General features: G+C 36.8%; 1 protein-coding gene across 1 annotated transcript in view; it reads right to left on the bottom strand.

Moving 5' to 3' along the window:
• Positions 1-12,922, bottom strand: part of mgat5b (alpha-1,6-mannosylglycoprotein 6-beta-N-acetylglucosaminyltransferase B) — a 126,310-nt gene extending 113,388 nt beyond the window's left edge. The window contains exons 1-2 of the mRNA XM_082185370.1: positions 12,335-12,922; positions 8,275-8,387 (exon numbers count right to left, since the gene is read on the bottom strand). Of these exons, the coding sequence (XP_082041496.1) occupies positions 8,275-8,387; positions 12,335-12,402 (181 nt within the window). The 5' untranslated portion in view covers positions 12,403-12,922. The remainder of the gene's footprint in view (positions 1-8,274; positions 8,388-12,334) is intronic.
• Positions 12,923-13,219: the final 297 nt, after the last annotated feature.

Raw genomic sequence — 13,219 nt, 5'->3', positions numbered from 1 at the left:
ATCGGTTTACTCATGACTCACTCGCTGTAAGATGACCCGAGGGCTTCTGAGGAGCAGAAGGTCACCAAAAACACTACCTACAAATGCTATGTGTGCCCACATCGGCCCAAGATATTTAGCATGAGGGGGTTTGATGGCATTCATATGAAAAGCAGTATGAACACACAAGCACACACACACACACACACATTTTAAAATCAACATGATCTAAACTGATCCTGTTTACATTATATTGTTCAAGTTATTATGAAGAAACTAAACAAACAAGAAAGTCAATATATGGTAAGCTACCTGTTTGGGTTTCACTTTATTTTGATGGTCTCTTTTACACATTCTGTTGACTATACGTAACGTTGCACATACATGCCTACTAACTCTCGTTAGTAGAGTATTAGTAGACTGGTATGGGTTAGGGTTACAATAAGTTGACATGTAGTTGCAAAGTTACTTATAGTCAGTAGAATGTCTGATGGAGGACCATCACTATAAAGAGTTAGCAGATATTAAGCAGACAGTCTACTAATCTTCAAATGAGAGTTAGACGCACAGGTGTAACATTACGTATAGTCAACAGCATGTTCAAAAGGGACCATCAAAATAAAGTGTTACCCCTGTTTGCATTCATTACAATAGCCGCTTTAACATGTACAGTCTTTACTGGTAAATTCCCGCTAAAATAACGTTAAGAGATCATGTGGACCTTTTCAAAAATGCCGGAAAATCAATTCTGGTTGTAACATTATCAGTAAATTACCGGTATAATACTGTGTGTGAACAAATAATTAACATTACCGGTGAGAACACGTACGAGGTCCGATCGCGCTGATGTAAGAAGTCTGCTTTGGGCCAATCAGAAAGCTCATTAAGCTTTTGTTTTTCAATGTTAGCCAAACATCTGACCATTACGCCGCATCTCACGCCTATGCCTTCTTTTCCATTCATCAGCTCGGCAGTTATTGCGTAACTGCAGTACTATAACTAATATGCGTCTCATGTTTTTAAGAGCGTTCACAAATTATATACAATGTGGCCACGATTTACTAAAATGAGGGAACAAATTATTCTATCATGCACACAATTTACTTAAAAGCAGCAGCTATTTACACTAAGTGAAAATAGCATACTTTCTTAGCGATAGATGCTATTTACGCTAAGTACAAATAGCGATAGATGCTATTTACACTAAGTTTAAATAGCAATAGATTATGTTTACACTAAGTGAAAATAGCATACTTTCTTAGCGATAGATGCTATTTACGCTAAGTACAAATAGCGATAGATGCTATTTACACTAAGTTTAAATAGCAATAGATTATGTTTACACTAAGTGAAAATAGCATATTTTCTTAGCGATAGATGCTATTTACGCTAAGTACAAATAGCGATAGATGCTATTTACACTAAGTTTAAATAGCAATAGATTATGTTTACACTAAGTGAAAATAGCATATTTTCTTAGCGATAGATGCTATTTACGCTAAGTACAAATAGCGTTAGCTGCTATTTACACTAAGTTTAAATAGCAATAGATTATATTTACACTAAGTGAAAATAGCATAATTTCTTTGCAATACGTGCAAGGCAGAGGCTATTTACAGGTGATTGGTAAATAGACACTCCATTACTTAAAACGAGAGAACGAATTAGTAAAACCTGCTGACATATCAATAAATTATGGGAGCAAATTGTTAATGCATGGCCACAATACACAATATCCCCTGCCCACATGTCATATGCGGGGCTCCGTAAGCTTGAGCTCGGTTTTACTTTCTCTACCCCTCTCCTCCAATCAACTCCCAAAGGAGAAAATCAAGGTTTTTTTTTTTCCATCCTCATTGAATATCCTATTTTACTCTGAAAAGAGATTTAAAAATGAGTTGCATATCATGTTGAGTTTAAGGTCTACTTTAAAATGTTTGATCTATTCTGCAAAAACATTTGTTTTTTTATTTTTTATTTTGTATTATTATTATTATAGAGAAGTCTTTGAAAATGTGCAGAAGCAAATATTTACAGCATTAATTTCACCCCAAGAATCCGAAAAGCAGACTCCTTCAGAGTGTGTGAAAGAACTCGGCTCCCGTTCCCATTAGACCCTCATTTAGCATTATAAATACACAACAGTGCAAGGAGGAAAACATGGATGCTGGAGAAACTAGGGCACATCTCGTGGCGAGGGGACTGGGGATGATTATATCACCGCTGTATCCTTTCAATTCATTCAATTCCTTAAAAAAATATTAGTAATAATAATATGCAATAGGTTTTGCATTTGATTACATTTGATTTGTGACTTAGAAATAGTGCAGAGATGTGTTTCTTATTTATTTGACAATCTTTTTCAAAACTTTAAATACAAATCTGAGATCTGAGGCCAGACTTTTCAGTGTGGTCTTAGACATTTGTGTCCCACTGTGTATACAAGTGAGAAAAGACCTCTAATACAAGAAGATACAGGCTTATAATAGAATCAGTGTTTTCATCTCCTGCTGTGCCTGTGTGCCACAACTGTCGAAGGCCACAGTTTTTGAACCCTGTCTAAAGGAAAGAGCGCTGATTTTCATCTCGGAGCGGTGCAGATATCTGCCGGAGTGTGATGAAGCACGGGGACGACTCCAACTGAAATCTAAAGACCTTCCTAGAGGATATTGTGTCAAAAGCCCTGCAATCCACAGATTTATATGTCACTAGCAACCAAACACCATTCGAAAGCACACGGGAGACTCGACTAACAGGGTTGTGCATCATTCAGAATAGAATTGAGCTAGAAAACAAGATGCAGAATTGCAATTTGAATATGAATGTAAGGAAGCAGACATGCAATAATAAATTCAATTCTCCTTGATCGTTTACATTTGCATTTGCTTACTCATGTGCAGCAGCAAGGGGGCATTTATACTTTTTTCTATGCAATGTAATTAGCCAATCATAACAGTGACCGTTTACTGCATGTGAAATTGTGTCAACGTAATTTACGTCATTATATTGATGCGCAAACAAACACATTTCAGTGCATTCACGTTGTTTCCAAATTCCATAATTCTGATTGGATCTGTGTACTGTAATAGGCCTATAATGCAGTCAAGGTCAAGGTGGTGGGTTTAGGGTTTTATTTTAATTTTATTTTTGGGCATCTCCATGTGGTGCTGTTCGGTACCGCTTCTTGTCTAAAATAATTTTTATGCATGCTTTAGTGTGCATCCATTTATGAATTATATGGACTCCTTGTCATTTGGTTAAGTTTCCTTTTTTGGAAAGATACCTTGTAGAAAATACAGTTTTGTGAAAATCATCTGGTTTAATTTGCTGGATATAGCAAATGATGATAAAATGTGTTAAACAAGATAAATGGTGTATGCTTAATTTCACGATAAGTGTACAATTACAATTTACAATTTATAGTACAATTTATAGATTAAAATAGAATTTTAATCTATTGCCAGCCATAATTATAAGTCACTTACTTCATAATCATCAACAGTGTTGGATCCTGCCATAGGTGATATAAGCAGTTTCTATGGCGTTCTTTTTACAACAAATGTTATTAAACATGAGAGCGCTCAAATTTCATTCACTCTCGCACGAAACTGCTCTCTAACATACATTGGTCTCATGTAGTGTGAGCACCCACCGGCTCTCATTGGTCAGATGGCCCAGTCTGTTGTGATTGGTCTACTCTGCTCTGATTGCTCAGATGACCCAGTCTGTTGTGATTGGTCTACTCTGCTCTGATTGGTCAGGTGACCCATTCTGTTGCGATTGGTCTACTCTGTTCTGATTGGTCAGATGGCCTAGTCTGTTGTGATTGGTCTACTCTGCTCTGATTGGTCAGATGGCCCAGTCTGTTGTGATTGGTCTACTCTGCTCTGATTGGTCAGGTGACCCATTCTGTTGCGATTGGTCTACTCTGCTCTGATTGGTCAGGTGACCCAGTCTGTTGTGATTGGTCTACTCTAATCTGAGTTAGTGTAAATAGCCTCTGCCAACAAGGTGGGCTATTTGAGCTTAGTGTAAATAGACACTCCATTACTTAAAACAAGGGAACAAATTAGTAGAAAAAAGGTCAAAGAAGACATTGTTTGTGAGCAGCCAATGAAGACCATAGACTGGCATTATGCAAATTTGTTACAAACCGCACTTTAGGTTCGAGTAGAAAGTAAGACTGGAATAACAGACAGTTCCAGGCAGTTCAGAATCTGTTCATTCTTTTCCAATACAATAAATCCATTTATCGTGCACTTTGATCTTTGAAACTTTTAACATCCATATAACACACTACATGAAAAGTAATATCTGAGAAATAAAAAAATAAAATTGGCACTTCAAAGGAGCTGCCCCTTATAAAACAGATCATTTCAGACAGAGTGTCAGAATAAGGGTTGAACGTGATTGTTTTTCTACATATATTATGATAAAAAAAAACAAAAAACATTGTTAATAAGTGAACCTCAAGAAACATATATTAAAAAAAATAAAAAAATCAATGGCATGACCCCTTGAACAGAGTACAGTTGTAATAAATAGTACTTAAAATACATTAGTGTGTTGCTAATGTCCGTGTACCTTCTGATAATTTGCTTTTCAAATTAATAAGAAAATAAGAATTATTATTTTTAGCTTAATGAGTAGAAAATATATAAACAGCTGTGAAAAGGCATTAACACACCTTCCGGCTGATTGGTCAACCAAAGATCAGCCCGTGCCGTCATGAGCAGAACTTTGGTTCTGTCTAATTTTGATATTAGATGTATGAATCACCATCCACATCCATTGCATGAAAAAGAGAAGATTTTCATCCCTAATAATGATGCATCTAAAAATACAAATTTCAGCAATATTTTGACTAGATTATAGATTAAATCAGATTATATATCCCATTGGAATAGTAGCAAGTTAGAGCCTGTCCAGTGAAGGGATGTATGGCTGTAATGCTAGGCATCCTGTATTTCTTGCTTAACTAACACAATCCTGCTATTTAAAACTGACAAAGTGCTCCTTGCATCAACCCACACGCAAGCTTTCATTAAAAATGTATAATAACAAACCTTTCTTAGAATAGCCATTAGTATCCATTAGAGGCATAATCCCAGAACATATGCTGGATGGTATTATTCAAGATAGAACATGGCCAGAGTGAGGGTGTAAAGGCTGGTGGATCTCTTATGTGGAAGAGGATTAGAGAATCAGCAGGTTTTCTTTTAGGGGCCAAAAGAGAGCATTGAGATAACATGTATACCACTAGAGCTGAACATTACTGTTAGATCAGCAATCAGTAATGCCCAAAAAAAATGGCTACACTTTATTTTACAGTATGTGCACTTACAGTGTACTTACCTAAGAAAGTGTTGTGTAATATAAGGTAACTACATGGTTTAGAGGTATGTTCAGGGTTAGTACCTAGTTATTACCCAGTTATTGTAATTTCTATAATAAGGACATGGTATGGACAGGGCTGTAAAATAAAGTGCTACCAATAATAAATAAAAAAACATAAAAAAAAAAAGATTATGTAAATTGTTAAGTATTTATATACGTAATGGTGCGATTATATACATAGTTGGTATATATCAGCATTGTTTTACTTTAATACTGTGATACAATAAAAATAAAAAAATCCACTAAATTATGTAATATAGAAACTAAACATGACAATAACGACTATTCCAACGTTAATAACGTTATTCCATAAAACAAACAAACAAAAGACCATTTTAAGTTACACAGAAAAAAAAACAAAAAACACATAAATAACGGCATGTTTATAATAACATACACATTTTTATTTTGGGATGAACTATAAGTCATCTATATATAACTGTAAGTATAAGTCTATATAACTATAAGTCATGCATTGTAAACTGAACTGAGCTGGATGATGACATCATGGTTCTCTCTCTCTCTCTCTCTCTCTCTCTCTCTCTCTCTCTCTCTCTCTAGTATATATATATATATATATATATATATATATATATATATATATATATATATATAGTACTGTGCAAAAGTCTTAGGCATGTTAATACTAATACCCCCCTCCCCTCCCCTCCCCTCAAAAAAAAAAAAAAAAAAAAAGGTTTTAAGTCAGTTATTTATATATTTTGCTGTAGTGTGTCAGTAGGAAATATCAGTTTACATTTCCAAACATTCTTTTTGCCATTAATTGTAATAATCCAGTGAGATTTGTGTATGCACACGGAGTCTGACAACAGCCGGTATGATCTGATCTCACCATCATCGAGTCCGTCTGTGATTACATGAAGAAACAGAAAAAAATTTGAAAAAATAAATCCAGAAGAACTGCAGGAACGTCTGTGAAAAGTACTGGCACTCGTGTTAAAATGCTGTAAAGTGAGAATGCTTTCAAAAATAAAATCACAAATTGAATTAATTTATGATTTAACTTCTATTAACTAATCAAAATCAATATATGGTGTAATGACCCTTTGCGTTTAAAACTGCTTTTGTCCAGGTACACTTGCGCATAGTTTTTCAGGAAGCTTTGCATGAAGGTTTCTTCAAGCATCTCGGAGACGTTCCTGCAGATCATACCGGATTTAGTTTGTCTAATTTTTTTCTGTTTCTTCATGTAATCACAGACGGACTCGATGATGGTGAGATCAGATCATACCGGCTGTTGTCAGATTCCTTGTGCATACACAAATCTCACTGGATTATTACAATTAATGGCAAAAAGAATGTTTGGAAATGTATACTGATATTTCCTACTGACACACTACAGCAAAAGATATAAATAACTGACTTAAAACATAACATGACTAAGACTTTTGCACAGTACTATATATATAAATTAACTAAATTAATATTTGTTTAATAACAAATATGAACCATCGCAGAACTTAAGATGGACTATGGACTATATCTACTTTCTTCTAGAAATAAACTTTGTTGCATTATTTTCCTGTTATCACTGTAAAGCTGCTTTGAAACGATCTGTATTGTAAAATGCACAATATATATAAATAAAGGTGACTTGACTTAAATCATCTAGTGCAGGGGTTATCAATCTTTTAGATGCCACAGCCCCCTAAATATGATCATGAGGGACCCTATCCTAAACATTTATCGATCCTTGGACCCCAGTTTGAAAACACCTGATCTATCAGATATGACTATTCTTGTGTCTTTAATTTCATTTCTTCCAGCAATTAAAAAAATAAAAGAATAATCTAAAAGCCAGATTGCAACACGTGCAGTGATATTTTGCATAATGACTACATTTTAAGTAATTCATATGTAATTAGTTTGAAATAATTAGTCATTTGTAACTGGAATTAATATTAAAGTAACCCTCACATCTCACATGTCAGCGCTGGGCTCCCAAAACACAGTGACGTCCATCTCTGGCTGATCAGCAGGCAGTGTTTAATGAGCGAGAGCCAGATGCTTTCTCAAGACCTCAGCCTGGGAGTGGTTAATTAATCAGATTGTGCTCTCTTTCTCTTTCTCTCCCCCTCTTTTCTCCATGCGACCTCTCCCACAACATCACAGAACACTAATCCATCATCTTCAGCTTTATACTGGGGTTTGCTGAGCACACCATGAAACAGTTTTCCAATTTTCCAGCTACCGAGTGGAGCTCTTAAGATGGCTATTTGCCGCATTTGGGTAAGCCATTTCCTGTTGGGCACAGCGGTGTTGAAACTAGAAAGGAACTGAATATTAAACATATTGGCTCTCTTCCAAAACCTCTGAAGTGAGCCCATGAAGACAGAATTTTAAAGCAGTATAGGTGTGATTCCAACATCTAAGCTTTCCCAAAAGGTAGACGGCATAATTACGCTGCCTCGCTAAATTCTAAGTCAGCATCGCATACATCTATTGCGGAGAAGACGAACTCAACCAGGTCACATAGAATATGTGCCAGGCATCATATTTGGAACACCCTTCATTCATCAACTTTCACAAATACCCTTGATGAGTGAGTAAATGATGACTGAATGTTAATTTTCGGGTGATTCTTTCTCATGGACAGGTTCTTTTTGGCATTTGCAGTGAGCGAGACCTCTAGCCTCTGGTGTGATCTATCTTCATAAAAAAGAATGACTGAAGACAAATGGGGTCTTCGACAGCCAGAGATGCTATTCACAGCACACCGACCCCTGGATAATCAAGCCTGTTAAAGGCCAACGTGAAACCCTCCATTGACCTCATTAAAGATCCCATAAAATGACACTTTCCAAATGTCACAGGATGAATTAGACATGCATACGGTCAGCACAGGTGGGCGTGCAGAGCTGCCAGTTATTAATGTACCTTCGGTTCGGATGCTGAATGGGGAATCGCCCAGTCGCTTGGCCGAGAACTGCCCCCCCAGAGAGGTCATTAAGAAGCACAGACTGAAGAAACCGATTCCCGCCACAAATATCCTGAAAAAGACAGACCGAGACAGACAGATATAAATGTGCTGTGGTGGAACAAGAAAAAACATGTGAAAAAGACTTTCCAGCCAGACAGTGAGGAGGATCAACTAGAAGTAGATTGTTAGCAGACGTATGTTGTCCTTTAAATGAATAGTTCACCCAATAAATTCAAGGTGCTCATGCTCTGTTTGTCACACAGACATACCGTATGACTTCAGAAGATTTGGAATAGAACGTCAATGCGACTATTCCTCGTACAATGCTGTTGTATGATTATTACCCAGTTCTGGCATGAAATTCGTAGGTGATGGCGTAGGCTGATAAGTCTTTGACTCATTTGGTAATGATCACATCATTATCTACATGTCAAGTCAAGTCACCTTTATTTATATAGCGCTTTTTTATAATACAGGTTGTATCAAAGCAGCTTCACATTGATAACATGAAAATAATACAACAAAGTTTGTTTCTAGAAGAAAATTGCATCATCGTCTACCCTAAATAAGGCAGATCAATAATATTGTTGAATATTAATTGTCCCCAACTAAGCAAGCCAAAAGCCAAGGCAACAGTGGCAAGGAACCAAAACTCCATCAGATGACAGAATGGAGAAAAAAAACCTTGGGAGAACCCAGGCTCAGTTGGTGGCCAGTTCTCCTCTGGCCAACGAGCGAAGTGTATGATATGATCCTGTACACAGTATGCAGCGCGCTTTAAGAAACCCTCCACCTTCCCCAGCTCCACCTGTATAGATCTGCCACGGGGTTAAATCATGTATGTTACATATGCAGCAGCAGCGTAGCAGATCTATTCCACCAAGACCAAATACATTAACACTGCCATATCAATTACCATGCCAATACCAATCTCCTGAGAGTTGTCATGACAAAACTTGGAATATAACAAAAGTCATATGTTCTGTATTTTGTCGTTTTTAGAGCCTCTCAGACATGGTCACTGTCATTTTATGGAAAAGAACAGCATGGTAGTTCCAGGAACTAGCCACCAGGGTGGTTCCCCAAGAACTAATGGTTCCCTTAAGAACATTTTCCTGGTTGCATTTGCAAAGCCAGTAGGAACTCTGAAGTGACGTAAGCCGCGCGTGTTGATGTGACTTTTATTTTGACGGAGCGACAGACCTTTATTTTGACGGCGCTGAGAACGTCAGCCAGAGCCTAAGCACACAGTGCTCGCATTTTCCGTGCTCATTAGTTTACGATCTGTCTAACAGTCCTGTCTAATATTTTATTAGATAGAACTGTCATGGATAGCAGATAGTATATGAAAAGGTATTAGCGTATGCCATGTGGTTGATGTCCAGTGTTGCTAGCTGAGCAGAAATACAGTTTCGCTTGGTCCTCTCAAAGTTGCGTTGGATTTTCTCCTTAACCTAAAGGTTTAGAGGCCCATCAATCACTGTTTTCCACAGAGTTATTTTGTGGAGTAAATATATAGGCTATAATCTGTGTGTTTACACAGCCTTTTTTTTTTAATTTAAAAAAAAATTTTTTTATGGCAGGTGCTGATGTTTTGCATGCATTTGTCCAATTAGCATACGCAAGATCACTGGTAGTTCCTATAGTGATTAGACCCTACTCTGAAATTGGAGCTAAATTAGTCCCTCCAAAAAGAGGTTCCTAGAACTAAAATCGTTCCTAGATTCTATGGTGCGAACACGCCAAAATCCGGGTATTTCTGCCAATAGTTCTAGGAATTATGAAAAGGTTTAGAGTTAAAATTTTTGGGTAAACTGTTTCTTTAAACGTCATTGATGCATTTTCATTGACTTCTCAGTTACATAAAATCCTGTAATTAAACTGAATAATATTTTTTTTTTTTGGAAACCAAGTCATATCAGAAACAGGTTCGTAGGATGGCAGCTTATCAACCTGGTCTCATAGGAAATACGTACCCCTGTACACTTTTTGCAGCACCACATAATATGTGCCATCAGGTACATATCACTGCAGTTTCTAACAGAAATGAACACTAGAGGCAGTAAAACGTCAAGTACTTTTAATCGTTTTCACACACAATTTTGATTACAGGGGCAGATTATAGATTAAAAAAGGACTTTTTCACGCGGCTATTTGCACAATGACCTCAAAACACATTTTACCACTGTGCATGATTTGTAAATGAATATATTTTGGAGTTTGTATCACTTTACTCCATATGTTCGGTTTTACTGATGTACTAAGCTTGCTCGGTAGCTCAGCTGCTACAGAATTGTACATGCGGAGAGCTCGGGTACGACTCCCGAAACAAACGAGTCACGATAAAAGAGCTCAAAGACAAGAGTTCAAGAACAAGCTAAAATTCCATGGATATGATTGCCTTTTTATGTCACATTTGCTTTTGTTAACACTATCGGGTAAGTTTAGGGTTTAGTGTATGTGTACATTATTGTAAAATGGAGCATTAAGCTTTTAGCGCCACTCACCGGACATTTCAATTCAGAACTGCGGTGATACGTACAAACTCCAATGTAATAAAACATTGCATCTGAAAAAAATAAACGCTTTTAGCGCCACTCACTGGACATTTCACTTTTAAACTGTCACGAAACATACTCAAAGCAACGTACCGGTATTTTGCTAATTTTTTGCCACAGGTACGTTTTCTAATGAGACCAGGCTGCAGCTTATGGTAGAGCAAACATGTTTCAAATTAACCCAACCAACCCAACTGTTCAAGCACTGCTAGTGCTTATTTAAAACAATAATAATAATTCTTATTCATCCTGTGAATTAAGGTGAATTAACATTTGCATTGCAGATATAAAAAAAATATATAACAAATTTGGTGGAATTCAAAACACTATTAATGTGGCCAAATCAAGTTGCTCAAACAGTAATGAAAATAATTTATTCATTCATTAAATAACTGCACAGTCTTAATATGGGAACCATCAGCAGAGTAACACTGAAGCATTGTTCGAGTTAATTAGATTAATTGAGTGATGATTGAGCGTTATTGAAGACATCTGATGAAAAGCATAATCACTGAAGGGAAGAGAAACACAAGAATAAAAAAAGAAAAAGTTTTTTATGTTTTTTTATGAGCACCATTATGGTGCTCGGTTTGATTTATTTTTTTGCAGAATGAATCTTGATTTTTAAATTTTTTTATGTTTGTTGTCTCTGGCTGCTGTAACTGTGTTTGTTATGGCAAGAAAAGCCAAAGAAAATGTGATGACAATGTTGGCTACTTATTGATGATGAATATGTAATCATCTCCTGTTAGGCATTATTTATTTATTTATTTCCACAATATAGGCCTAATTAAATCTGCTAATTAATAAAATGTAATTGTCTGAGTTTGACCAAAGAATATATCTGTAATATTACCGAGGGCATAATCATATTCATGTTAAAAGTTGCAGAGCTCCTGCAGAACAGAATGACCCACATCCTCGCGCTGCTGGATTCCCGCCACTGTGTGAAAACAGCGCGAAAGCTCATCAGAGTCTCACTTCTTACACCTTCCTCACATCCTTTCCTGAAGCTCTTCTGACAACATCAATGAAATCCTCTCAAGAGCCTAAAATAGTTCCACCACCTCCATAAATTCACACCATGTTATTTGCACTAAGCAGTTGTCTTTCTTTGTAGATATACTTTCATGTGGTAACAGTGAAGAGACGAAGTTTGAACACATTTCAGCTTTGTTCGAGGATACGAACTTGAGTTTGCCGAGAAATATTTCTCACAAAAAGGACCATGGTAAGCATCTATCTATCTATCTATCTATCTATCTATCTATCTATCTATCTATCTATGATCTGGTTTGTACCTACACTACCATATAGAAATTAAACAAAACGACAGTAGACTTATATTGTTAACGCTGTTAGATTGTTTGATCTCACATTAATAAGGTCTCACATTAATTGTGTCAAATATCTGCAATATCTGGACATTTAAAATGAGTCCTAGATTGTCAAGTCTTACCTGAACGGTTTGAACGTCAGCAAGCATCTTCTCATCATAGTTATACACTCGCTATTTACAGCAATCATTTTTCACGCGGGCTGTGCAACAACATACGAACTAAAAAATACATAATTTACTTTAATCTTTTCCCCCCCGGTTGTGTTTCTTAATATGCGAGCTTAAAGCAAACGCGCCTTCCTTTAACTGAAAGCTCTTTGATGAAGTTGCTCGAAGAAAAACATCCGAAGATTGCTGAGCAAAGTAATCAGCAGGTCATTCATTTGGTGATGTTGAACTCCTACTCATAATAGTTTCCAAATAGAGTCAGAAGTAATCCAGCAGACAAAGGTCCATCTCTGTAGATTGTAGTGAAGTATCAATGAGTAGAAGCTCGTGAGGGGAATGACCGCGTCAGAACTCCCTGCGCAGCGCGCGACGACACTGGATCAATTCAGCGGCACGACTGGCGTTTTCTGTGATGTGTGCCATCACTTTCACCTTCTCTGGGAATAATGTTGTCTCTGTGGCTCAATATAAAGAGGAATATAGTTCAGCTGCTTCGGATGAAGCGTCTGCGAGCTTAAACCGCTCAGCTGTAGTTTCAGAGCCGTGGACAGCTCCCAGTGCACACGCTAAAGGCATCAAGAGCGCCATCCGATGGATTTCCACCAGTTTACTCGGATTATCCGATCTGAGATATGACGAATTGGGTCTTTCTTTCTGTTATGAAGAGTTTTTATGTCAGTGTTGTCACTGTGCTCGCTACACTCTTAAAAATAATGTTTTATTGGCATCTGTCTGTGGTTCCATGAAGAACATTAAGCATTCATGGAACCTTTCTGTTCCACAAAAGGTTGTTTATAGTGGAAAGAGATTCTGTAGATTTTTTAAATGTTCTTCTAT

The sequence above is a fragment of the Leuciscus leuciscus genome, assembly GCF_965113295.1.
Source record: "Leuciscus leuciscus genome assembly, chromosome: 1".
Taxonomy (NCBI): Eukaryota; Metazoa; Chordata; class Actinopteri; order Cypriniformes; family Leuciscidae; genus Leuciscus; species Leuciscus leuciscus.
Note: the sequence above shows the minus strand (reverse complement) of the source record. Positions and strands in the feature narration are given on the sequence as shown.